The sequence below is a fragment of the Theropithecus gelada genome, chromosome 19 (assembly GCF_003255815.1).
Source record: "Theropithecus gelada isolate Dixy chromosome 19, Tgel_1.0, whole genome shotgun sequence".
In the NCBI taxonomy this organism is placed as follows: domain Eukaryota; kingdom Metazoa; phylum Chordata; class Mammalia; order Primates; family Cercopithecidae; genus Theropithecus; species Theropithecus gelada.
The window spans coordinates 31789316-31815013 of record NC_037687.1 but is presented as its reverse complement, the minus strand read 5'-3'; the positions used below and the strand labels follow the sequence as shown (position 1 = coordinate 31815013).

The window sequence follows — 25698 nt, the reverse complement described above, 5'->3', positions numbered from 1 at the left end:
CTCAGTGCTTCCTGTGGCTCCAGGGTACAAAACCCAGGCTGGGCTGCTTTCTGGGTTCCCCCAGCTGCAGTGCAAATGGGGTGACTCCATATGTCCCGAGCAGCTTTTCTGAGCCTTGGGAGACTGGCTCACATTGAAATGTAGGCTTCTGTTGTCAGTTGCTGCTTATGTGTTAGTAATGAACCCACCTTATGTAATGTATTCTATGTGTGTTTTGTTTCCCTGGAGTGACAGTGAGTGATAGAAACTGGCATAGCCCCAGGTGCAGTACAGGAGGTGTTTACAGTCTTCTCTGGGAAGACTGGACTGGGATTGATACACAGTGAATGTGCTTTACAATTTCTACGGCCACAACCCTCTTGACTCAAACACATTACATTCGACAAGAAAAGGCATAACGTGAAATCAAGATCAAAACAGTGAAGTAGAACTGTCATATATCCAACAGCCAGGAAATAATGAGGAAGCTCGTGAAGAATGTGCTCCTTTTTGTGATCTCGGGAGTCCTATATTAGGCTGCTGTTCTACCTGAGAGTCCGGAGGAAGGACAACCCCCTCCATCATCTATTGCTTCGGTACAACCTGTCCTTCTGTGAATTCGTATAAAAGGTGACCAGGAGATGGTGCTGGCGCTGGTCTCTGAGTCCAAGATCTGAACTCCAAATCTATCTGTGTCTCTTAATGTGATAGGAAGTAGAGGTGAGGTGGGGGATTTGGGTGAGGGGGCAAGTTTTATGCCATGAACAGAGATTCCAATAGAATCCCAAGGGCTTTAAAAGATGAGGAAGAAGGCAGAGCAACATTCAGAGAAAGAGGTGTGGTGAGGAAGAAGGATCTGACTGATGTCATGTGAGAGATGTGACCAGCCTTTGTGGGCTTTGAGGAAGGAAGATGGGGACCAGAAGCCAAGGAATGTGGGAGCCTCTAGGAGCTTGGAAAAGTGAGGAAGCAGATTCTTGCCTGGAACCTTCAGAGGGAAGTCAGCCTTGACGTCACCTTGATTTTAGCCCAGTGAGATGACGCATTTCATAATTCTGAGCTACAGCACCGTGAGATATTTTTTAAAAATGTGGCTTCCATCCACGAAGCCTGTGGAAATTTGTTATGGCAACATAGGAAAAGGGTCCACACTGCACAGCCTGAGCATGGAGCAGTGGCTGAGCCAGTAAGTGGAAGTGTCATGTGCGTGGATGAACTCCGTTCTCTCTTACTGCAAGGCTCTTGCTCTGCTAAGTCAACCAAGGTTGGATCATGACAGACAGGAGCTCATTCCTTGGCAAGTAGAACTTCTCTACAAACACCCCACCCTCAAAAATGTTCCCCTTCCTTCCCCCTCTCAAGCCCCCAGGCATTTGTCCTTTGGTTAGGAATGCAGGCAGAACAAACACCACATTTATCCCGAGAACAACGTCTGATTTGCACTCAACCTTCTACCCTGAGGTCTCAGCAGCAGAAAATCAGAGGTTAAGAGATTTCACTGAGCCCTGTGCTGGGCTCAGATCCCTTTCGTTGTTGGAGTGTCTGGGGTTCAGAGACAGCGGAAGACAGGCCCACAATCACAGAGCTGGGAGGTGCTGAGCCAACGCTTGAATCCAAGGCTTCGACCTCCCCAGGTTTTCAAAAGCAGAGGTAAGAGGGATCCTTCACTTACCAGTTTTGAAGCTTGGTTCAGTGGGTGAAGGCCAACTACTTGAAGGGTTTCCTAGAACATGGGACAGGAGAGAGGTGTGGAAATAAGGATGCCTGTGTTCTACTCAAAGGACATCTTTGAGGTTGGTTCCTGGACAACATTCTGTTATCTAATATTGGGCCCTGGGAGTCCTGGCATCCCCTTCTCCATAATCATTGTACGTGATGCCCACTATCTTGAGACTTTAAGGTATAAGGAGAAAACAGGAGTATCACACTACCTGACTTAAAAATATGTTACAGAGCTGTAGTAAACAAAACAGTATGACACTGGCATAAAGAAAAGCACATAAAACAATGGAGCAGAATGAAGAACACAGATGTAATCCACCTATTTACATCCAATGGACTTTGAGAAAGGTTCCAAAAATCTACAATCTGGAAAGGACAGTGGTTTCAATAAATGATGCAGGGAAAACTGGATAGCTACATGCAGAGGGATGAAAATGCACCTCTACCTCTCACCATATACAAAAATCAAATGAAAATGGGTTAACAACTTAAGGCCTGAACCCATTAAACATCTAAAAGGAAACACTGGGGAAATGCTCCAGGACATTTGTCTGAGGGAAGACATTTTGTTTAAACCTCAAAAACACAAGTAATCAGAACACAAAAACATAGACCATTGGGATTATATCAAACTAAGCAGCTTCTGCACTGCAAAGGAACCAACCAACAAAGTGAAGAAGAGACAACCCATGGAATGGGAGCAAATATTTGCAAACTATGCATCTGAGAGGGGATTAAGAACTAGAATATAAAAGAAGCTCAAACACCTCAATAAAATTACTAATTTAATTATAAAATTAGTAAAAGACCTGAACAGACATTTCTCAATGAACAAAACATACAAATGAACATTGCGTATATGAAAAGTGCTCAGTATCACTGATCATCAGAGAAATGCAAATGAAATCACAATGAGCTATCATTGCACCCCATTACAATGGCTTTTATTTCAAAGACAGACAAAACAAATGCTGACAAGGTGGTGGAGAAACGAGAACCCTGATACACTGTTGACAGGAATATAAATTAGTACAACTTTCACAGAGGAGAAGAATATGGAAGTTCCTCAAAAAATAAAAAGAGGCTGGGTGCTGCAGCTCACCCTTGTAATCCCAGCACCTTGGGAGGCTGAAGTGGGTGGATCACTGGATGCCAAGGGTTCGAGACCAGCCTGGCCAACACGGTGAAAACCCGTATCTACTAAAAATACAAAAATTAGGCAGCTGTGGTGGCAGGTGCCAGTAATCCAACTACTCAGGAGGCTGAGGCAGGAGAATCACTTGAATCCTGGAGGTAGAGGTTGCAGTGAGCCCAGATGGTGCCATTACACCCCAGCCTGGGCAACAAGAGTGAAACTTCTTGTCAAAAAAACAAAAAGCATAAACCAAAACCTAAAAAGAGAACTTCCAGAGGATCTAGCAATTCCACTAGTGGGTGTAAACGCAAAGGAAAGGACTTCAGTGTATCAAAGTGACATCTGCACTCCCATGACTGTTCTAGCACCATTCACAGTAGTCAAGATGTGGAGTCAACCTACCTGCCCATCAGTGGGTGAATGGATAGAGAGAATGTAGTACATACACACAGTGGAGACTACTCATCCAGAGAGACAATAACATCCTGACATTTGCAGCCACATGGGTGGAACTGGAGGTCATTACAAGGAATGCCATTTCTCACTAACCTGCAGGATGTAAAATGTGAAGCTCATGAAGGTAGGGAGTAGAATGGTAGATGCCAGAGGTTAGGAAGGAAAGGATGGAGGGTAACAAAAAAAAGAATATAAATTTATTTATTTATCTATTTAGAGACAGAGTCTCTGTGTGTCACCAGGCTGCAGTGCAGTGGCATGATCTCGGCTCACTGCAACCTCTGCCTCCTGGGCTTAAGTGGTTCTCCTGCCTCAGCCTCCCAAGTAGCTGGGATTACAGGCATGTGGTACTATGCATGGTTAATTTTTTTTCATCTTTTTAGTAAAAATGGGTTTCCCCCATGTTGGCCAGGCTTGTCTCCAGCCCCTGATTTTGAATGATCTACCTGCCTTGGCCTCTCAAATTGCTGAGATTACAAGCGTGAGCCACTGCACCCGGCCTATATAGGTATTTATGACCCCTAGATTTTACACTTAAAAATGGTAACGTTGGTAAACTATACAGGTATACTTAACCTCAATCAGCATTTTTTCAATTGAAAAGAAAAGGATGTAAGGGTTGCTGGTGATGCTATCTCTGTGTGGGTGAGAGGCCAGGATAGGTTTCTGGGAAATGGGTAAGGTTGAGGGGCTGAGGGAACCTCTGATCTCCCCAAACTGAGCCCAGTCTCCCCACTCTGGGTCTGTCCTGACCAGTTTCTCCATCTGCCTGGGTGCCTGGAGCCCTGACCGCAGGCCTCCATGCAGGCAGTGCGGGAGGGTTTGATGTGCTGTGTCTGCCCTCCTGTGCCCTGACCCCAACCTCACACCGAGGCTTCGCCTTCTCTCTGCATCTGTCCATCCCTCTCTCCATCATCAGCAGGAAGCTCCCCAGCTATGGCTCTGGGATCATAAGACATGGGACAGGCATGGGGTTTCCTCACCTGTGACAGAAACAGGCAGTGGGTCACTCGGGTCTGACCACTCATAGGGAGAGTCACGGAGAGAGCCGAAGCATCTGTAGTTCCCTCCATGGGTGGCAGGGCCCAGAGGGAAGTCAGCCTGGAATGTTCCATTGACGCTTGGCACTGCAGGGAGCCTAAGTTCATGGGCCTCCCCCTCCCTGGATAGATGGTACATGTCAAAGGAGCGCCGGGAACTGCAGGACAAGGTCATGTTCTCTCCTGTGGGAACCATGGGGCCCGGCTGGGCTGAGAGAGAAGGTTTCTCATATAGACCTGGAAGGAGAAGAGGCAGTTTCTTCAGGGAGGTTCTTCCTTGTCACAGCTTCCCTCACATCTGAGCTGAGAACTCACTCCCCTGCTCTATGACCTAATGCTCTCTCTCTCTCTCTCACCCTCCACCCCCGACTCTCCCTGTCCTTCCCTCCCTATGTGGCTCCAGCCTGTTGGTGGCATCAGCAGTGCACTGTTGCTGATCTCAGGGTAGCCAACCCTCTTGTTTGGTTTTTAAACTTGTCCTTGACCTGGGTTCCTGTGTTGGTTTCCTGTTGCTGCTGTAGAAAATCATCACAAACATGGCAGCAGGAGAGAATACACTGACCCCTTCCACTTCTGGAGAACAGAAATTGGATCCAGTTCTTCCTGGGCTAAAATCAAGGCATCTACAGGGCTGTGTTCCCTCTGGAGACTCAGGGAAGAATCAGTTCCCTTGACTTCTCCAGCCCCTATAGGCCTCCTGCCTTTGTGACTCGTGACCTTCCTCCACCTTCAAAGCCCACAGTGGCTGATGGAGTCTCCCATGATGCTGCTGTAATCCCCACTCCCCTCTTCCTCCTCCTGTCATGAGGACCCTTGTGATTCCACTGAGCCCAGCGGGACAGTCCAGGCCATCTCCCCACCTCAAGGTCAACTCGTCAACAACCTCAGCTCCATCTTCCCCTTCAGTCCCCTGCCCTATAACATAAAGAGTCACAGGGTCCACGGATTACAATGTGGCCATCAATGGGGACAGTTGTTCTTCCCACCACAGCACCCATTCCCCTGTATTAAATCCCCCTTTACCCCAAAGACAGTCAGGGCCTGGATGATGGGACCCTGACGGACACCCCCAGCAGAAGCTCTGGGATTCAGGAGGTGGGACAAGGAGAAGCCCAGACAGGAGCCCTCTGACCTGTGACCATGATCACCAGGGGGTTGCTGGGTGCCGACCACTCAGTGGGGGAGTGCGGATGAAAAACTCGACATCTGTAGGTCCCTGCATGTGCTGCAGTCACAGGGCTAATGAGGAAACTGTTCCAGAATATTCTTTTGTAGAGCTCAGGGACAGGCACCCCGTCTTCCTTGTACAGCGTGAAGATGTTAAACCCAGGACGATAGTGACACCAAAGAGTCACGTGTCCTCCCTGAGGCACCACAGCGCTGGGCCAGGCAGAGCAGAAGGGTTTGTCCTGACCACCTGGGGGAGAAGGAGGTGCCGCCTTAGAGAGGAGGATGTGGGGCCGCCCCTCCCTCCATGTGCTCAGGAGATTCTTCCCCTTTCCATGTTTCTAAGGCTCCTACCACACCTGGGTGTCCAGGGCTACAGGAAGAACTTATCCAGCATGGACATGGCATCTCCCTACAACAAAAGTATGGGCTGAAAACTCTGAGCGGGTGCTGAGTACGGAACTCTTACTAGATTTTAATACTGCAAGATTGGTTACACCAAACAACACAAAGTAGACACGCAGCGGAGGGTACGATCTTTGTGAATGGAATATCAGCTAATGCTTGAACCATAATGAACAACTGAGCCCCATCAGAGGGATTGGAATGTCAGGGTCGTGACTGTGGTTCCCCCACCTCTTCTGGTAGAATGACAGCAGCCACACTGCAGCCCCGACCATCATGGAAACACTGGAGAGAGTGATTTACCCTCTTGTCCTCAGAGGAACTGCTGTTCCTAGCATTGCTTCCCTTCCCTCCTCTGCCAGTGACACCATATCCCATCCCCCGACACCCCAGCTTTGAGCGCCCAAGTCTCCCCCTGGGCCACACAGAGCTAGACTCAGCCACGGGGAAGAACGGCTGGGGAGGGATAAGACAGAACTCAGGGCCGAGCATCCCAGGGTCTCCTCTTCCTAGTTCACGAGAGATTTCCCCACAGTCTTTCCCATGGTCAGTCCATCAGCCGCCCTCTGTGCTGCCTGCCTCCCTTCTCAGGAAAACTTACTTGTATTGGTGGGGATGGCAACCCATCATTTGGGAAGGACTCACCCACGTGTGCCCACACCCTCTGGTCCAAGAAGAACCCTGCAAAGAAAGATCATGATGAACTATTCATGTCTGCACCAACCTGCCCTTTCCTCCCGAGCCATTGGGCGCCTCGCTGGGCTGAACGTTCACTCAGCCTCACCACCCGCTTGCTCCAGAACACGGCTCCCTGTTGGGAGACCCCGAATCTGCAGGCCCGTAGTGTAACCCTGGTGCTCCTTCCCTTCCAGGACTCACCAAGACAGGCCAGGATGACGACCGTGGGCGACATGGACTTGGTGCAGCTTCTGCTGCCAGGACGCAGTGACTCCGCTCGACTGACCGGTGCAGAGGATGTGGTGAGGAGCCTGGATCATGAAGTTGACACATTGACCACAACATGTGAAGGGGACACAGGTAGGCTTCTTGTACGTCATATGAGGTTCTAGTGGGAGTCCGGTCAAGGGAGGAATGTGGCTTTCTGAAAACTGCAGACTAGACTTGTCACTTCCCATCATGCATCACGGCCAGACTCAAAACACATCTCAGCCCCACTTACCCCAGCCCAGGAAGATGGAACTGTGCACTCACATGAAGGACTTTTGTCATAATCTTTTTCTGTTTGTTTGTTTTTCTCTGCGATTGAAACTCTCCTTCATGTGCAATATGCAAAATACCTAATAGGTCTTACTATCATTATTGAGCAATTGTATTAAATAAATCATCATAATTTTCCATGCTGGTATTTCTACTATTAAACCAGAAACAGATACAATGATTTAAATCTCAGTAGAAAGACTGTGCAGTTATTTAGCATCATAGATTTCCATCTCATTAGCAAAAACACAACATGTTGATTGAGGATCTTGTCGTTTTATCTAGAGTTTGTCTTATGACCCAAGACTTTAAACTCATGGTTTCCTGTCTCTCTTTCTCTCTCTCTTTGGCTTTGTGCTTTTCTGCTCTCTATATTGCTTGTGTGTCTTTCTTTCTCTCTCTGACTTGAATAAAAAATACCAGAGTGATAACATCCTCCAACTTCATACTGGAACACTGCAGCAACTGAAGGTTCAAATCTACTCATTTACTGTGCTGTCATTCTTACAAATGTCTCTTACTTACACCTGCCTTTCTAGAGTTTGTGAGAACTTTTTCACTATGTATTTTAAATTTGTAAAACTCCAACTTTTTAAAAAATGATGGGCCTCTCTGTTTTGCCCAGGGTGGCCTTTACTCATTTTGTAAGGCTGACATCACCCTGATACTAACGACAGAAAAGAACATTAAAAAAAGAAAACTGCAGGCCAATATTCCTGATGAACGCAGGTACAAAAATCCGCAGAAAATACGAACCAACTGAATCCCGCAGCACATCAGAAAGCTAATCCACCATGATCAAGTCGACTTTATTCTTAGGATGCAAGGTTGGTTGAACATACACAAATCAATCCATGTGATTCATCACCTAAACAAAACTAAAGACAAAAACCACATGATCTTCTCAATACATGTAGGGCATGCTTTTTACTCAGCATTTCTTCGTGTTAAAAGCCGTGAACAAGCTAAGCATTGAAGAAACATACCTCAATATAATATGTGCCACCTGTGACGAACCCACAACCAACATCACACTGAATGAGTAAAAGCTGGAAGGAGTTCCTTTTATAAGTGAAACAAGACAAGAATGCCCACTCTCACCATCCTATTCAACATAGTACCTGAAGTCCTAGACAGAGCAATGAGGAAAAAGAAAGAATAATAAGGCATCCAAGTTAGACGACAGTAGTAGAGAGAGGTAGTCAAATTATCTCTGTTTGAAGATGATATAATTTCTATACCTGGAAACCCCATAGTCTTTGCCCAAAGGCTCCTGCATCTGAGAAACAAACTTCAGCACACTTTAAGGGTAGAAAGTCAGTGTACAGGCCTGGTCCTCACGCCTGTAATCCCGAAGGGGTGGCCTGCTTCTCCACACCTGTGGGGTTTCTCGTTAGGTGGAACGAGAGACTTGAGAAAACAAATGAGACACAGAGACAAAGTATAGAGAAAGAAAAAGTGGGCCCAAGGGACCGGCGCTTAGCATACAGAGGACCCACGCCGGCACCAGTCTCTGAGTTCCCTTAGTATTTATTGATAATTATCTTTACCATCTTAGAAAAAAGGGAAGTGGCAGGATAATAGGATCATTGTAGGGAGAAGGTCAGCAGTAAGACATATGAATAAAGTTCTCTGTGTCATGAATAAGTTTAAGGAAAAGTGCTGGGCCTCGATATGCATATGTAAACATCTCCATAAACCTTTTTAGTGCATAAAGAGCAGCATTGCGCTAGCAAGTACCACGTTTCACCCTAAGGCGGTTTTCTCCTTTCTCAGTAAACAGAACATACAATCGGGTTTTACACTGAGATGTTCCATTGCCCAGGGACGGGCAGGAGACAGATGCTTTTCTCTATCTCAACCGCCAACAACCGCCAGGAGGCCTTCTTCCCTCTTACACTAGTCCTCCTCAGCACAGACCCTTCACGGGTGTCAGGCTGGGGGACAATCAGGTCTCTCCCATCCCACGAGGCCATATTTCAGACTATCACATGGGGAGAAACCTTGGACAATACCTAGCTTTCCTAGGCAGAGGTCCCTGCGACCTTTGGCAGTGTACGTGTCCCTGGGTACTTGAGATTAAGAGAATGGTGATGACTTTTAACCAGCAAGCTGCCTTCAGGCACTTGTTTAACAAAGCACACCCTGCACAGCCCAAAATCCTTTAAACCTTGAGTCACCACAGCACATGTCTCTTGCAAGGGCAAGGTTGGGGGTAGGGTCACAGATTAACAGCATCTCAAATACAGAACAAAATGGAGTCTCTTATGTCTACTTCTTTCTATATAGACACAGTAACAGTCTGATCTTTCTTTCTTTTTCCCACATAATCCCAGCACTTTTGGAGACCGAAGAGGTTGGATCACCTGAGATCAGGAGTTCGAGACCAGCCTGGCTAACACGGAGAAACCCCGTCTCTAATAAAAATACCAAAATTAGCCTGGCATGGTGGCACGCACCGGTAGTCCCAGCTACTTGGGAGGTTGAGTCAGGAGAACCGCTCGAACCTGGGAGGAGGAGGTTGCAGTGAGCTGAGATTGCACCACTGCACTCCAGCTTGGGTGACAAGAGTGAAACTCCATCTCAAAAAAAAAAAAAATTTTAATCTATGAGGAGAAAGGTATTTGTGGTGTACATCGTGATGTTTTTATATAGGTACACATTGTGGAATGGATGAAACAACCTCTTTATCATACTTATTTTTTCACATACTTGTTGTATGTTTTGTGTGTGTGGTGAGAACACTTAAAATCTAATCTCTTAGTAATGTTCAATACGCCACATGTTGTGATTAACTGGAGTCCTCAAGACATACAATAGATCTCTTGACCTGATTTCTTCTAACTGAAATTTTGCATCCTTTGACCAACAACTCTTCAATCCCTCTCCTCCCCAGGTTCTTTCGACAACCATTTTACTGTTTCTCTGGGTTCCACTTCTTGCACTCCATATATGAGATCTTGGGGCATTTGTCTTTCTGTATGTGGATTGTTTCCCTTGACATAATGTCCTCTAAGTTTATTCACATTGTCACAAATGACAGGACTTCCTTCTTTGTTGTAAAGGTTGTATAGTACTTCATTACATTCTTATTGTATACCACATTTTCTTTGTCCATGCCCCCATAGATGGGCATTAAAGTTGATTCCACATCTTGACTGTTATGAATAATGCCGCTGTAAACATGGGAATGCAGATATCTTTTCAATGTACTGATTCCACTTCCTTTGGATACATGGACAGTAGTGGGATTGCAGAAACATGGGAATTCTATGTTTAATTTTTTCAGGAACTTCCAGACTGTTTTCCATAATGGTTGTATTAATTTACATTCCCATCAACTGCATACAAATGTTCCCTTTTCTCCACATCCTCATTAACCCTTGTTATTTTTTATGTTTCTGATAATGGACTTTTTTTTTTTTTTTGACACAGTCTTACTCTGTCACCCAAGCTGGAGTGCAGTGGCAGAATCTCGGCCCACTGCAACCTTTGCCTCCTGGGTTCTAGGGATTCCCCTGCCTCAGTCTCCAGAGTAGCTGTGACTACAGGTGTGCACCACCAAACCCTGCTAACTTTTGTATTTTTAGTAGAGATGAGATTTCGCCATATTGGCCAGGCTGGTTTCGAACTGCTGACCTCAGGTAATCTCCCTCCCTCGGCCTCCCAAAGTGCCTGAATTACAGGCATGAGCCACCGTGCCCAGACCATTAATGGTCATTCTAAGAGGTGTGAGGTGATATCTCATTCTAGTTTTAATTTTTATTTAGCTGATGCTAATCATTTTTTTGTATAGCTTTTGGTGATTTGTCTTATTCTTAGAAATGTCTATTCAGATACTTTGCCTATTTTTTAATTGGGTTATTTGATTTCTTATCATTGAGTTGTTTGAGTTTCTTATATATTTTGGATATTAATTCCTTATTAGATGTATGTGTGCAAATATATTCTCACATTCCATAGGTTGTCTTTTCACTTGTTGAGCTTTTTTTTTTTTCTTTGCAGAAACTTTCAATTTGATGTAATTTCATTTGTCTACTTTTGCTTGTGTTGCCTGGGCCTTTGGGATAATATCCAAATAGATTTTGTCCAAGCTAGTGGAGTTTTCCCTTGATTTCTTTTAGTAGTTTTTTGTTTTTTAGATGGAATCTTACTCTGTTGCCCAGGCTGGAGTGCAGTGGTGTGATCTTGGCTCACTGAAACTTCTACCTCCTTGGTTCAAGTGATTCTCCTGTCTCAGCCTCCTGAGCTGCTGAGATTACAGGCACCCACAACCACACCCAGCTACTTTTTGTATTTTTAGTAGAGACGGGATTTCACCATGTTGGCCGGGCTGGTCTTGAAATCCTGACCTTAGGTGATCCGCCCACCTTGGCCTCCCAAATTGCTGGGATTATGGTCTTTCATCTTATATTTAAGTCATTAATCTATCTTGAGTTGACTTTGTATGTTTTGTGAGATAAGTATCCGCTTCCATTCTTCTTTATGTGGACACGAAGTCTCCTAACCCTATTTATTAAAGAGGCTGTTCCTTCTCCATTGTGTATTCTTGACAACATCCCCAAAATTGTTTGACCCTAAATGCATGCATTTTTTTCCCTGTGCTATGAATCACTTCCATTGGTCTATGTGTCTGTTTTTATGCAAGTACTATGTTGTTTTAATTACTGTAACTTTGTATTGTAGTTTGTGTTTAGGTAATGTGATGCTTCCAACTTTGTTCCTTTCCCTCTAGATGGCTTTGGTTATTTGAGGTCTTTTTTGGTTCCACATGAATTTTAGGATTGTTTTTTCTACTTCTGTAAAAAAAAAGTCATTGGATTTTTGATAATGGTTGCATTGAATCACTTTGGATAGAATGGACATTTTAACAGCATTAATTCTTCCAATCCATGAACATGGAATATCTTTTGATTTATTTGTTTTTTCTTGAGTTTTTTCATCAATGTTTTATAATTTTTTATATACAGATCTTTGTACTCTGTGGATGAATTTATTCCTGCATGTTTCGTTTTCTGTAATTATTGTAAATGGGCTTATTTTCTTGGGAAATTTTTTGGATAGTCTGTTGTTAGTGTGTGGAAACTCTGTTGTTGTTGTTGTTGTTGTTGTTTTTGATGATACCCATCCTAAGGGGTATGAAGTGGCATCTGGTGTAGCTTTGGTTTGTATTTTCCTAATGATTTATGATGTTGAGTATCTTTTCATGTGTATGTTCTTTGGAGAAATGTCTGTTTAAGTTCTTTGCCCATTTTTGAATTGAGTTTATTGTGATCGAGTTTTAGGAGTTCTGTGTATATTGTGGATGTTAATCCCTTACAGGTGATATGATTTGAAAACATTTTCTCCCATTCTGTGGGTTGTCTTTTTACTTTGATAATATTGTCTTAAATGTTTTTTTTTTCTCCCTTGGCATATGAAGTAACTGATGATGTCTTTTGAGGCACAATTTTTCAAAATTTTTATAAAGTCTAATTTGTGTACTTTTTCTGTAGTTGCCTGTGCCATTGTTGTCACATCCAAAGAATCACTGCCAAATCCAACCTTGTGAAGCTTTTCCCCTGTGTTTTCTTCTAAGAGTTTAATACTTTTGGGTGTCAATATTGAGGACTAACAAAATCTTTTTAACTTTCCTGGCACCATCTCAGTTATTGTTCTAATCCCAAGATGGATCATTTCAATTAAAACATTTAAAGAATGACCTCACCTGAATGTGTTTCAATTTGCTCTTCTCCCTTTCAAATCGACTTCCTCACTTACATAGTTTGTGTGAAAATGTCCACAAATAAAACATAAAATGAAATCAAACCTTTTCATAGACTCTTCATCTAAAATGGAATAGTAGATGCGGTGACATTTCATTTCCTCATCTTGAATTATTTACGTTTCTAGGTGAACCCATCCATTCTTCTATGTGTGTGTGTGTGTGTGTGTGTGTTTATTATCTGTCTACATATAATGTAAACTCCATAAAATAAGAGATATTTACTAATTTACAAGTGAGACTTCAGGAATTAAGAATGGCTTGCCATTTTTAGAGTGTTACTATTATTCATATTGAGACGAACAGAATCGCCTCAGGAACATGGCCAGGGATTTATAGTCCAGGAGAACTGCAGCATGACTCAGGTACATTTTACCTGCAATGACATCTATTGCAGGTCACCAGCGTCCATCACAATTGATTGGAGACAAGTGTAAGACAAGAATATTTGCAGTTTCCCCAGACTGACACAGTTGCAGGTCCCGTGAAGTAGGGAGTCCTGAGACACCTCCAATAAGAGCTAGAAAAGGTATCATTTCATGAGGAGCTGCAGCCTACCCATTTTAGACAAATGGAGCAAAATTAGAGTATCACATCTTTTCCTTTCTTCACAGAGTCTGGGTGAACAGAATAAAGGGGTTAGTGGAATATAAGATTCCAATTCTCTGGCATGAGAAAATGGACAAGGAAAGGAAGATTCATCTTTATCATATCTCAGACATGCTTGGACACAGAATCCAAGCACAAAAAACAAACACATACTTCTTCCCATCCACACGGGGATCCAGGGTCTTCTCCCTCCTCTCAGGCCAGAATTGAGACCCCATTCCCTACTTGTAGTTACCAGAGATGAAGCCCAATTCTCCTCTGTCTCAAGCTCTGAAGGCCAGCGTTAGCGTGTTCACCATGGAAGAATGAAGGTGAGGTCAGAGGTTTGGGAAACGGTCAAGAATTGAGGTGAGAAGAGTGCATGGAGGCGTCGCCCTGGGGAGTTTGGTGCCCCCATATTCAGAGCCTGTCTGGTCCAGGACGGTTCCCAATGCTGCGAGCACCAACTCCGGATATTCTGGGCAATGACCCAAGGGACAGCCTCTTATGAATACCGGCTGTTTTCCTCCAGTGTCTGCTGTGAAACCAGGATGTACAACATGACTGCATTTAACCCAACTATGGGCTTAGTGTTTTGCTGTACACCAAATCTCAGTGGAAATTTCCACTCTGTTTAGGTGGAAAAAGAAGGGATTTGTTCCCACACACCTCACTCCTGTGTTCCTCTTTCAGTCTCAAAGCTCAGATGAAAACAATGAGTGTCACTTACTGTCAATCCTCTTCCCTGCCTTTTCCACATTCATCAGTATTACCGTTTACATTGAGACTAAAGATGGCTAATCACCATTTTTCTTTGGAAAAATCAACCCGATGTTGTACCTACTTTTTTAGAGGTGGAATCAGCCTACCTTAAGATGCCGACTACATTTTACTGAATGGACTTTTGTGGATCCCCTCGATGTATATAGTGGGACTTTGAGGTATCATCTCTGTCTGTAGCAAATTAATATTTTCCCAAGGACAGAGTTTCCTCACAATTATTCGGGATGGACTAGTGGATATTGTGGTAGAACATGAAATGTGGCAAGAACATGAAAAAAGTCACAGCTGATACAACACACTGGAAACCCATCCGGCCAATCTCCCACAAACAGAATGTCTAGGTTTCTTCACTTTTATGAAAATTGTTTCTTAGGAGGCTTGCTTAATGTAGTTCTGCAGCCATTTCTGAGTTGTAATTACCTTATTTACAACAGGTGAAATTGTTCTGATGCATTAATTTACAAGTATTTTTATGTCAGATTATTTGCAGTGTAAAACATCTCGAAGATTTGACTATCTAGTTTTCTGTGAATCAGTACTGGCTACAAAGTATTTTTGTGCAGATGGGCTAAGAAGGTACCTACACTACTTGGATTCCAAAGACTTGGAAAAGACCAACATATGAACATTCTGGCTGTTGACATTTGATTTGAACTTCTCTCCGGGGCAAAAATTGAGTTCTTTCTCTTAATGTATTAAGACTCCAAAACTATGTTCAAAATTTAAAATTAACAGCCAAGAGTGTAATTTATACTGGAGTAGTTTGGAGATGTGACAGGTCAATGTATAAAAAGAAGCCTTGAGACTACCAAGAAGGCAAAAGTCACTATTTTAATCATGGCCTCAGAACAAAGCTGTGTTTGCAATAACATGGCATTTAAACAACTCATTAATAAAAATAGTAATCTGTTAATTTCATAGTGTTTCAAAATTATTTCTTCTAAATTTGGAATATGTGCATTAAAGGACATATGAGTTTCAAAAGATTTAATAAAACATGTAACACAAAATTTTGACACTTCTTGAAAGATTTTAACTTTGTGGTTGTCTCTGTGGTGATAAGTGTCATTGCTACAGAAAGTAACACTTTAAATTTGGGTTATTTTAGACATTTGGGTTCATATATATATAGAAATTAGATCACAAAGATTAACATAAGGCAAACTGTGGGAAGAAAAGCCAACAGTTCAAGAGAAGAAGCTGAGAAAACAAGTCAAAAGTTAGAGGAGAAGAAGAAAGAGAAGAGGAGGAAGAAAGAGAAGAAGGGGAGAATGAAGAGGAATAAAAAAGAAGAAGGAGGAGGACAAGGGAACATGAATAAGAACAACAACAACAACAAAAAGAAACCCACACACACAGGGTGGAACATTAGATGTAATAATGAGGAAAATGGAGAAGATACACAGTCCAAGATCCCGCAGAGACCTGGAAAGAATTTTATGTGGGTTGTCTGTGAGTGGGTCCAAGTGTGTCATTGAGAGTTCCCTTGTGTCCTTCATCTATCCTCTTTGACCTTCAGAAAGTGTTCCCTGAATATTTAAGAAAGGTATTCCTTGTATATTTTGCAAAGCTCCCACAAAGACTTGGGTCTCCATGCATCTCAGATCCATGTTAGCAATGGTTGCAGTGGGGGTTGCAACCAGAATCCGTTCACTAGGAGTCCGCCATTCACTCCTGCCAGCTTCAGTCACGTTTCTTCCATTTCCACCTGTGTCCCTGCATGACTGAACCAGGTCTTAGCCAGCATTGCCAAAAGAACCAGGAAGACCAGACCAGCCACAGCCATTCTGATGGAATTCTCCACAGTATAGTCCTGGAGAACAGGGGCTGGAGGGTGGGGGTAAGATCAGAGACTTTTCCATGTGGGCTAGGCCCCTCCCTCCCCAGGAGCTCTGAAATGGAGCTATTTCCCCATCTCACCTTCACAAAATTCTTCCTGTCCGGATCCCCTCTTCTCCCTATATCATCCTGAGCACCTTCAGAAGCCTTTTGCCACAAACAGAAATTTCTTTTGAGGATACACTTTTTTTTTTTTTTTACATTTCAAAATAGTTCCCAAACTAATTCTCCAAAGCAATAAAGAAGAAGAGGAGAAGAAGAAAGAGAAGAGGAGGAAGAAAGAGAAGAAGGGGAGAATGAAGAGGAATAGAAAAGAAGAAGAAGGAGGACAAGGGAACATGAATAAGAACAACAACAACAACAAAAAGAAACCCACACACACAGGGTGGAACATTAGATGTAATAATGTGTGTATTGCTGGGCAGGTTATGCATACAAGGAAAGAAAGCACAGTGAGTCAGATTTGGCAGAGGAAACATATGTGGAAATTATATCATTTACTCTCTTTACAAAATTAAGTACAAAATGGAAAACACTGGTAAGGAAGAATGACCTGTAGAGAAAGAAAACATCTGAGATGCTTGTTTCCAAGATGGCTGACTAAGTGCTTTTTTGGCATATGTCATCCACCTGGAAGAATGAGCCAAATCCAGAACCAAAAACATGTGATCATCTCAACAGACATAAAGAAAAGCATCTTTAAAAAAATTCAACGTCCTTACCTGATGAAAACCCTCAAAAAATTAGGCATAGAAAGAATATACCTCAAAGTAATAAAAGCCATAGATGACATACCTAAAGTCAACATCATACTGAGCAGGGAAAAGTTAAAATGACTGACTCCTCTGAGAACTGGCACAAGACAAGGACACAGACATCCACCACTCCCTATCAACACAGTACTGGAAGCCCTGTCAGAGCTCTCAGGCCACAGGAAGAAATAAAACATAACTAAACTAGAAAAGAGGAAGTGCAATTATTTCTATTGCTGATGCTATGATCTTAAGTCTAGAAAATCCTAAGGACTCTGAAAAAATTCTTATGATTGAAAAATGAACTCAGTAAAGTTTCAGAGTACAAAATCAATGTGTAAAACCCGACAGCATTTCTCCACACCTATAATGATCTAACTGAGAACCAAATCAAGAAGGCAACCCATTTACAATAGATACACAAAAGTAAAACACTGAGGAATACATTTAACCAAGGTGGTGAAAGATCTCTACCAGGGAGAGTGTAAGACACCCATGAAAGCAATTATAGATGATACAAAAAAAAAAAAAAGAAAAGAAATTCCACGCTCATGGATCATAGCAATTAATATTGTTAAAATGCAATCTACAGATTTAGTGCAATTCTTAAATGAAAATAGTAACACCAGGTCTCACAGAATTAGAAAAAGCAATCCTAAAATTCATACAGAACTAAAAAAGAGCCTCATAGACAAAGCAATTCTAGGCAAGTATAGAAACTTGGAGTCATCAGGCTCTCTGACTTCAAATTATGCTCTAAGGGTATAGTAACTTAAACAGCACGGTGCTGGTACAGACACAGAAACAGAGATCAATAGACCAGAATAGAGAGCCCAAAAATACAGCCTCGTATCTACAGTGAATGATCATGGACAAAGTCAACAAAACATACACTGGGGAAAGATATGCTTTTCCATAAATAGTGCTGAGAAATCTAAATAGTCATAGGCAGAAGAATAAAACTGGACTCATACCTGTCACTATACACAAAAATTAATGTAAGATAATTAATGGCTTAAATGTAAACCCAGAACTATAAAATCACAGGTGGAAATGCAAAGAGAAACTCTCCTGGACGTTGGTCTAGGCAAAGAATTCATCAGTAAAACCTCAAAACCACAGGCAACAAAAATAAAACTAGACAAATGGGACTTAGTAAACGAAAGAGCTTCTGAACAGCAAAGGAAATAATAGCAGAGTGAACCGACGACCTGCAGAATGAACGAAAATGTTTGCAAACTGTGCATCCGACAGGGGACTAACATCCACAATTTCTAGGCAACTCAAACAACTAATCACAGCCCTCAAATAATAGCATTAAAAAGTGGGCTAAGGGATGTTTACACAGATTTTTCAAAAGAAGACATACGAATGGCCAAACAGCATATGAACAAATGTTCAGCATCACGACGCATCAGAGAAATGCAAATTGAAACCACAATGAGATATCATCTTACAGTAGTCAGAATGGCTATTACTGAAAATGCGAACCAATGTAACAGATGTTGGCAAGGAGGCAGAGAAAAGGAAACTCTTATACACTGTTGGTCGGAATGTAAATTAGTATAGCTTCTGTGGAAGACAGCATGGAGATCTGTCAGAGAACCAAGAATAGAAACACCATTTGACCTAGCGGTCCCACTGCAGGGTGTCTACCCAAAGGAGAAGAAGCACTTATGTCAAACAAACACCTGCACCTGTATGTTTATTGCAGCACTGTTTGCAACAGCAAAGACATGAAATCAATTTAAGTGACTGTGAAAGAACGATTGGATTAATAAAGTGTGGTGTGTATAAACAATGAAATAGTATTCGGCCATAAAATATAAACTCCTGTCATTTGGAGTAACATGGATGTAGCTGGGCGCGGTGGCTCAAGCCTGTAATCCCAGCACTTTGGGAGGCCGAGACGGGCGGATCACGAGGTCAGGCGATCGAGACCATCCTGGCTAACACAGTGAAACCCCATCTCTACTAAAAATACAAAAAACTAGCCGGGCGAGGTGGCGGGTGCCTGTAGTCCCAGCTACTCGGGAGGCTGAGGCAGGAGGATGGCGTGAACCCGGGAGGCGGAGCTTGCAGTGAGCTGAGATCCGGCCACTGCACTCCAGCCTGGGTGACAGAGCGAGACTCCATCTCAAAAACAAAGCAAAACAACAACAACAAAAAAATCATGGATGGAACTGGAGGCCATTACTTTACGTGAAACAACTCAGAAAGATAAACACCACATCTTCTCACTCTAAGCGGGAGGCGAGTAGTGCATACACCTGGATGTAGAGTGTGGAATGACGGACAGTGGAGGCTTGGAAGGCTGGAGGGCGGTGGGACCTGGGTGCGTGATGAGAAATTGCTTAACGAGTACAATGTACAGCATTTGGGTGATGGATATAGTCAAAGTCCTGACTTCACCACTCTGCAATATATTCATGTCACAAAGTTACACGTGTACCCCATAAATGTATACAAATAGAAAAGAAAGTCTGTACACAGTAATCAATTGTGATATCTAGATATAGTCAACATTAAATTTAAAGCAGAATAATTAGTTAAAATATTGGGTACACAACAGTGAAGAGAGCATTTATCATCTACGCCACAGGAAACTGTCAATATTAGTGCACAGAAAAAGAAAACAACTGAAAAAGAAAGAGCAGTTTTGTGACAGGGTAAAAACTGACAACAGTTTCAGAATGCTCCTAACTTGAGTTCCAAAAGGAAAGAATGAGAAAACAGGTCAGAAGCAATCTTTAAAGAAGCAATTGTTGATTATTTGGAGGACATAGACACATCCATCAATCCATGGGTTCAAGAAATGCAGTGAATGCCAGGCAGAATGAATTAAACACACCTCACGTTCAACGTTACAGAAAAGCTGCAAAAAAGCATAACCAACCCTTAAACTTAGCCGGAGGAAAAGGATCAGCTGGTAAGGATTCAAAGGGAGCCAAGCATTGTTTTCCCCACAGAAAAAAAGGAAAACATAAGCCAGTAGAACAGCATCTTTACCCAGCTAAGATACCATCACCAGCCACCGACAATTCCTTACATAGTACTGTCCGAGATCAACACAGGAAAGAAACAGCACTGAAAGATAAAAGGGCAAAGAAAGCTTTTCTCACTGACCCTAAAGGAAATTCTGATGACTGTGCCTCAAAGAGAAGGAAAGTGAAACCAGATTGGGTGTCGAAGATTCTGACGATAACTAAGAGCAGAGAAAGAACTTAAAATATGGCTATGCCAAAAATGAATATGGACCATACAGTCGTGTATGAAAACATGCCCCTGTGTAATTTCTGGAAAAGATAGAATTATGTATACCACAAAACATCATGTAAGTAAATACAAACATATGTAATAAATACACTCTAAAATCCTGTTCTTACACAGGAAGAGTGGAAATATGTTTTTATATTTGCAGTTTAATCTCTGAAATGATGAATTTCAGTTTTAAAAATATACAACAACTTCAGGATGAGTACACCATATATGTATTCCTAAACGACGTAGATCAAAAATAGAATGTTTGAAATAGAAAACCACCAAAGAAGTCCGTGGGAAAAAGGGAGTCAGGAAAACACAACATAATAATAACACAAATATGATTGGAAGAACTGCTCAAACATGAACAAAAGATTGTCAGCAAGTCTTGTTTTCTAAGGTGAGTTGTTGAAATTTACAAAGGACACATGTCAGTGTTAACAATTCACAGGGTTTGAAATTAAACAATGTAGAAATATACCAAGCAATCACTAACTGTTGGAAATGTGGTGTAGTTATAATAAAATTAGACAGAATAAGTCTTTGGGAAAAATCAGTGGAAAACATTAAGCATAAAATTTAGGAAAAAAGCAGGTAAATTTATAGTATTTTTAATTTAGCAGGAATATATAATCAATTTACACTTAATCACTCCTAGTAATATTCCTGCAAATATACATGGAGGAAGTGTCACTGAAGTAAATGGAGAGGTAGGCAAATCCACGGCCACAGCGGGGTGTTTAACACTCTTCTCTCAGTTGTTGATAGAAGTGGTTCAGGCAGTTAGAGAGGACTTAGAAAGAGAATTGCTGGACTTGACCTAAGGTACGAGTCCACTTGCAACCACAGGACCCACACTCCTTACAAGCACAAGGACATCTAGAAATCTCACTGGATTCTGAGGAGCCCTCACCATACGGCAGGTCCATGGACTTCTTGGAACACACCAAGCTCATTCTCACATTAGGGTCATCCCCAGCGTCCTAAGTACATGAAAATTCCTTTCAACACACTCCCCAGGGCTTATTCCCTCTTGTCTCTAAGATCAGAGTTTAAATGTGGTCTCCTTGGTGAGTTCTCAGTGAGATGTTCCCTCCTGTACACTCCAAATGACAACGTTCCATGTTCCTTCATTTCATTCTGTGCACGGCACTTTCACCAAGTGCTGAGGATTCACTCATTCATTCACTCATTTATCCATTCTGTAAGTTCATTCATTCACTCGTTCATCCATTCACTCATTCATTCATTCATTCATCCATTCACTCATTCATCCAGTCACTCATTCATCCATTCACTCATTCATTCATTCACTCACTCATTCATTCATTTACTCATTCCTCCATTCACTCATTCATTCATTTGCTCATTCATTCATTCATGTTCTGCCTCTTTCTCCCACCCCACAGCGATGTGAGCATCATGAACCAAGAAGCTTGGCCATACTGTTTACTCCTGGCCATGCAACAGAGATAACTGATGGTAGGTGTGAAATAAATATTAGATGAATGAGTTAATGAAGAGGTCATTTACTGGGTGAGCTCAGTTCTCTCTAATCTAATGCCCTCCTTCGGCTGACTTCCCTGAGTTGCCCCCTCGGCTGAGTGCAGTCCCTTCACTGGCAAATGGAACCTCAGCCAGCAGCACCTAGATGGTTCCATGCTTTGTTCTTTCCTTCTCCTCTTGCTTCCTAAAGATTATCAACCTCCATGACAGGGCTGGAGAGCAGACAAGTCACACATTCGTTCTGGGGAGAGAGTAACATGGAGTACAAGGCATTCCACATTTAGGAAGAGAACTCAGTTATGGAAGGTCAGAAATGAAAAGTTCCTACAGACCAACACCCAGGTTGGTGGCCACAGCCCTAAATGCTGATGTAGAATCACTGGAAGTCTGTAGGGAACATGTCTGGCTTGAGGTCACTGAGTGGAGAAGTGGCACATCCTTCTCAGTCTTCAGTGCTGAGCCTCTGTCCCCTCAGGGATCCAATGACCAAAGAGAAGAGCCTCTTCTCATCTCCTGGGATGGAGCTTGGCTCCCCGGATGGAGGAATGGGCCTCTTTCCACCTGCCATGTTGTCATCTAGCTTGGAAATCCTAGGAGTCCCAGGAGGCCCTCCCCGAGTCCCCAGAGAAGGCTCCCCCACTGAGGCTCCAAGGTGTGGAGGGAGCAGGAGACGTCCAGGGTGGAAAATGCCTCCCATCAAGAGACATGGAGGCTCCCCCAACGATGGTCACATCTGTGCCCCCCACGTGGAAATCACTCTTTGGTGAGATGTGGGGGCTTCTGGAAATGGGGAATGGTGGGCGGCCAATGCTACCTCTAGTCTTTCCAATCTGAGCCTGGCCTTTCACGCTGCCGAGTCAGCACTGATGCTGCTTAGATGTGTCCCATGTAGGCCTCTGTACAAAGACTGGGAAGTGTTTTTTGTGGCCTGTGCTCTATCTGCAAGCTTCATGTAGGGTTGCAGTTGCCGCCCCAAATCCTGATGTGATCTGTCTGCCTCCCTCTGTCTGTCTGTCTCGTTCTGTATGTTTGCTCTGTGTATTTTCTATCCAGTATCTCTGGCTGACACCACCATGGCCATCTGAGGCTCCCCTGAATGTGGCCATTGTCGTCCGTCTGAGTCCCACTATTTGGGGAAGACATTGGTTTCCTCACCTGTGACAGAAATGGGCAGTGGGTCACTCGGGTCTGACCACTCATAGGGAGAGTCATGGAAAGAGCCAGAGCATCTGTACGTCCCTCCGTGGGTGGCAGGCCCCAGAGGGAAGTCGGCCTGGAATGTTCCATGGACCCTCGGCACTGCAGGGAGCCTCAGTTCATGGGCCTCCCCTTCCCTGGATAGATGGTAAATGTCAAAGGAGCTCTGGGAGCTGCAGGACAAGGTCACGTTCTCTCCTGCGTGAACAGTGGGGCCCGGCTGGACTGAGAGAGAAGGTTTCCCGTATCGACCTGGAAGGAGAAGAGGCAGTTTCCTCAGCGAGGTTCTTCCTTGTCACAGTTCCCTTCACACCTGAGCTGAGAACTCACTCCCCTGCTCTATGGCCTAATGCTCTCTCTCTCTCACCCTCCACCCCGTGTCTCTTCATGTCTATTTCCTCCTTCCACTTTCTCTCTCTCACCCTCTACCCTGTCTCTCTTCATGTCTATTTCCTCCTTCCACCTTCTCCGTGTCTCCAGGACTCTGACCTCACTTCCCCATCCCTAGCTATGTTTTTTTTCTTTGTACCGTTTTATTCTCTCTGACCCTCCTTGGATTGATTGACTTGATCTTCCTTTTTCTTTAATTCTGAGTCTCTCACTTTCTGTCTTGTTCAAAACTTTCTGCATATTTATATTATCTATCTATCTATCTATCTATCTATCCATTATCTATCTATGTATCTATCTATCTATCTATTGTCTATTTAACTATTTGGTGTGTATCTACAAATTATCTATCTATCTATCATCTATATCTATGTATCATCTGTCTATCAATTAACTATCTATGTATCCATCAGTCACCTATTATCTATATCTGTGTATCATCTCTCTCTCTCTCTGTTACCTATCTGTCTGCCTCTCTATCTCTATATATCATGTATCTATCTCTTTGTCTATTTATCCTCATCATTATCATCTCTATGTATCATCTATCAATCATCATCTATGTATCTATAACCTATCTATTATCTATCATCTACATATTTATCATCTATCTATCCATCTGTCATCTCTCTGTCTCCATCTCTTTGTCTTTCTCTGCCTCTCAGTCTGTCCCGTTGTCTTTGGAATATCTGCAATTCATCTCCCACATCTCCATCTTTCTCTCTCCTTGTGCCTCTCCCTCAGGACTCTGATTTTAGGGCTTTTCTCAGCTCCCTTCCATCATTCTCTCCATTTTTCTGCCCTCTTTTCTCTCTCTCTCTCTTTAAAAATTATACTTTAAGTTCTGGGTTACATGTGCAGAATGTGCAGTTTTGTTACATAGGTATACACGTGCACTGGTGGTTTGCTTCACCCAACAACCCGTCACCATCACCTACATTAGGTATTTCTCCTACTGTTATCCATTCCCTAGCCCCTCACCCCCTGACAGGCCCTGGTATGTGATGTTCCCCTCCCTGTGTCCATGTGTTGTCATTCTTCAAGTCCCACTTACGGGCGAGAACATGCAGTGTTTGGTTTTCTGATATACCTAAAGGATTATAAATCATTCTACAATAAAGACACATGCACACATATGATTATGTTGGCACTATTCAAAATAGCAAAGACTTGGAACCAACCCAAATGTCCATCAATGAGAGACTGGATTAACAAAATGTGGCACATATACACCATGGAATATTATGCGGCCATAAAAAGGATGAGTTCACGTCCTCTGCAGGGACGTGGATGAAGCTGGAAACCATCATCCTCGTTTCTCTGTCTTTATGTGGCTGTGAGCTTGCCACTCTCCTTCCTCTGGCTCATTCTGTGTGTGTTTATGCCTTTGCTTTTTAATGTCCCTGATTTCTCTCTGTGTCTGTCAGTAATCCTATAATATGTGCGGTTGTTTGGAATATGAGCCTCAGAATCCAGTCTGGAGACCCCAAGTACACAGCACACAGGGGTTGTTGTTCTGGGGCCATGATATCGTGAGAAGGTTACAGCTCCCCTGAACACGAGACAGAGGTGTCAGAATGAACACGGCATCTGTAGGTGCCACAAGGCCTGAGGTCACAGGGCCCAACTAAGGTGAGAAATAAAGGTGTTCTTGGGTTCTCCTGGTAGAGATCACTCTGTGGAGGTAACACAGAGATGAAGCTTCTTACCTGTGCCAGGTCTCTGAACAAAGTCAGCATGGAAGGGCACCTCTCTCTGGGACATGTCTGTCTGTCTGAGTGTCTCCTTTACTTCTTTCTCTCTTTTCTAACTCCCTGTGTGGCCCCTGTGTCTGTCCTCTGTTATGACACCTGGTCTGTGCTTGTGTCTCCTGTTTCTCTGTCTCTGTTGGTACAGACCTCACCAAGTGAGTCTCTCTCCATAAGAATCCCACACTCATCTTCCTCATGACCACCCGGGGCTTCCAAGTCCTGGATCATTCACTCTGTGTCCCAGTGACAATGAGAAGAATGTCCGGACACTCTCACCTGTGATCACGATGCCCAGGGGGTCACTGGGGGCTGACCATTCATAGGGGGAGTGAGTAAAAGAACCGTAGTATTGGTAGGTCCCTGCCAGGGCAGGCGTCATGGGACTTGTGGAGATGTTGGCCTTGGAGCCCCCATCATGGAGCTCTCCAACGAGGCATAAGGGGTCCTCAGAGATCCTCTCTCTGTGCAGAAGGAAGTGCTCAAACACGATATCTGACCAACATTGCAGGATGACCGTCTCTCCTGATTTCACCAGGGGACCTGGGAGGGCCAGGAGGGAAGGTTTTCTGTGGACTCCTAGAAAGAGAAGTTGTGAGTTTAGAAGGCGTCTCTCTTTTTTATCCCATCCATGGGACCTGGAATCAGTGAGGCTTCCCTCCCCAGGTCTGTCTCTCTCCTCCCTCTCTGTGTCTCCGTGTTCTTTTCTGTGCCCATAACCCCTGTTGCAGGTGCCTCCATCTGTCAT

General features: G+C 43.4%; 2 protein-coding genes across 2 annotated transcripts in view; both read right to left on the bottom strand.

Annotated features, from left to right (window-relative positions):
* Positions 1–19937, bottom strand: part of LOC112611936 (killer cell immunoglobulin-like receptor 2DL4) — a 22836-nt gene extending 2899 nt beyond the window's left edge. Inside the window, exons 1-6 of the mRNA XM_025365892.1 lie at positions 19858–19937; positions 6784–7013; positions 6550–6585; positions 5465–5749; positions 4276–4569; positions 1652–1702 (exon numbers count right to left, since the gene is read on the bottom strand). Of these exons, the coding sequence (XP_025221677.1) occupies positions 1652–1702; positions 4276–4569; positions 5465–5749; positions 6550–6585; positions 6784–6817 (700 nt within the window). The 5' untranslated portion in view covers positions 6818–7013; positions 19858–19937. The remainder of the gene's footprint in view (positions 1–1651; positions 1703–4275; positions 4570–5464; positions 5750–6549; positions 6586–6783; positions 7014–19857) is intronic.
* On the bottom strand, positions 13813–25698 carry LOC112611935 (killer cell immunoglobulin-like receptor 2DS2). The gene is given in 6 exon segments (XM_025365891.1): positions 13813–14038; positions 15949–16070; positions 16178–16243; positions 22771–22806; positions 22808–23064; positions 25230–25698. Coding segments are annotated over 6 exon segments (1176 nt in total).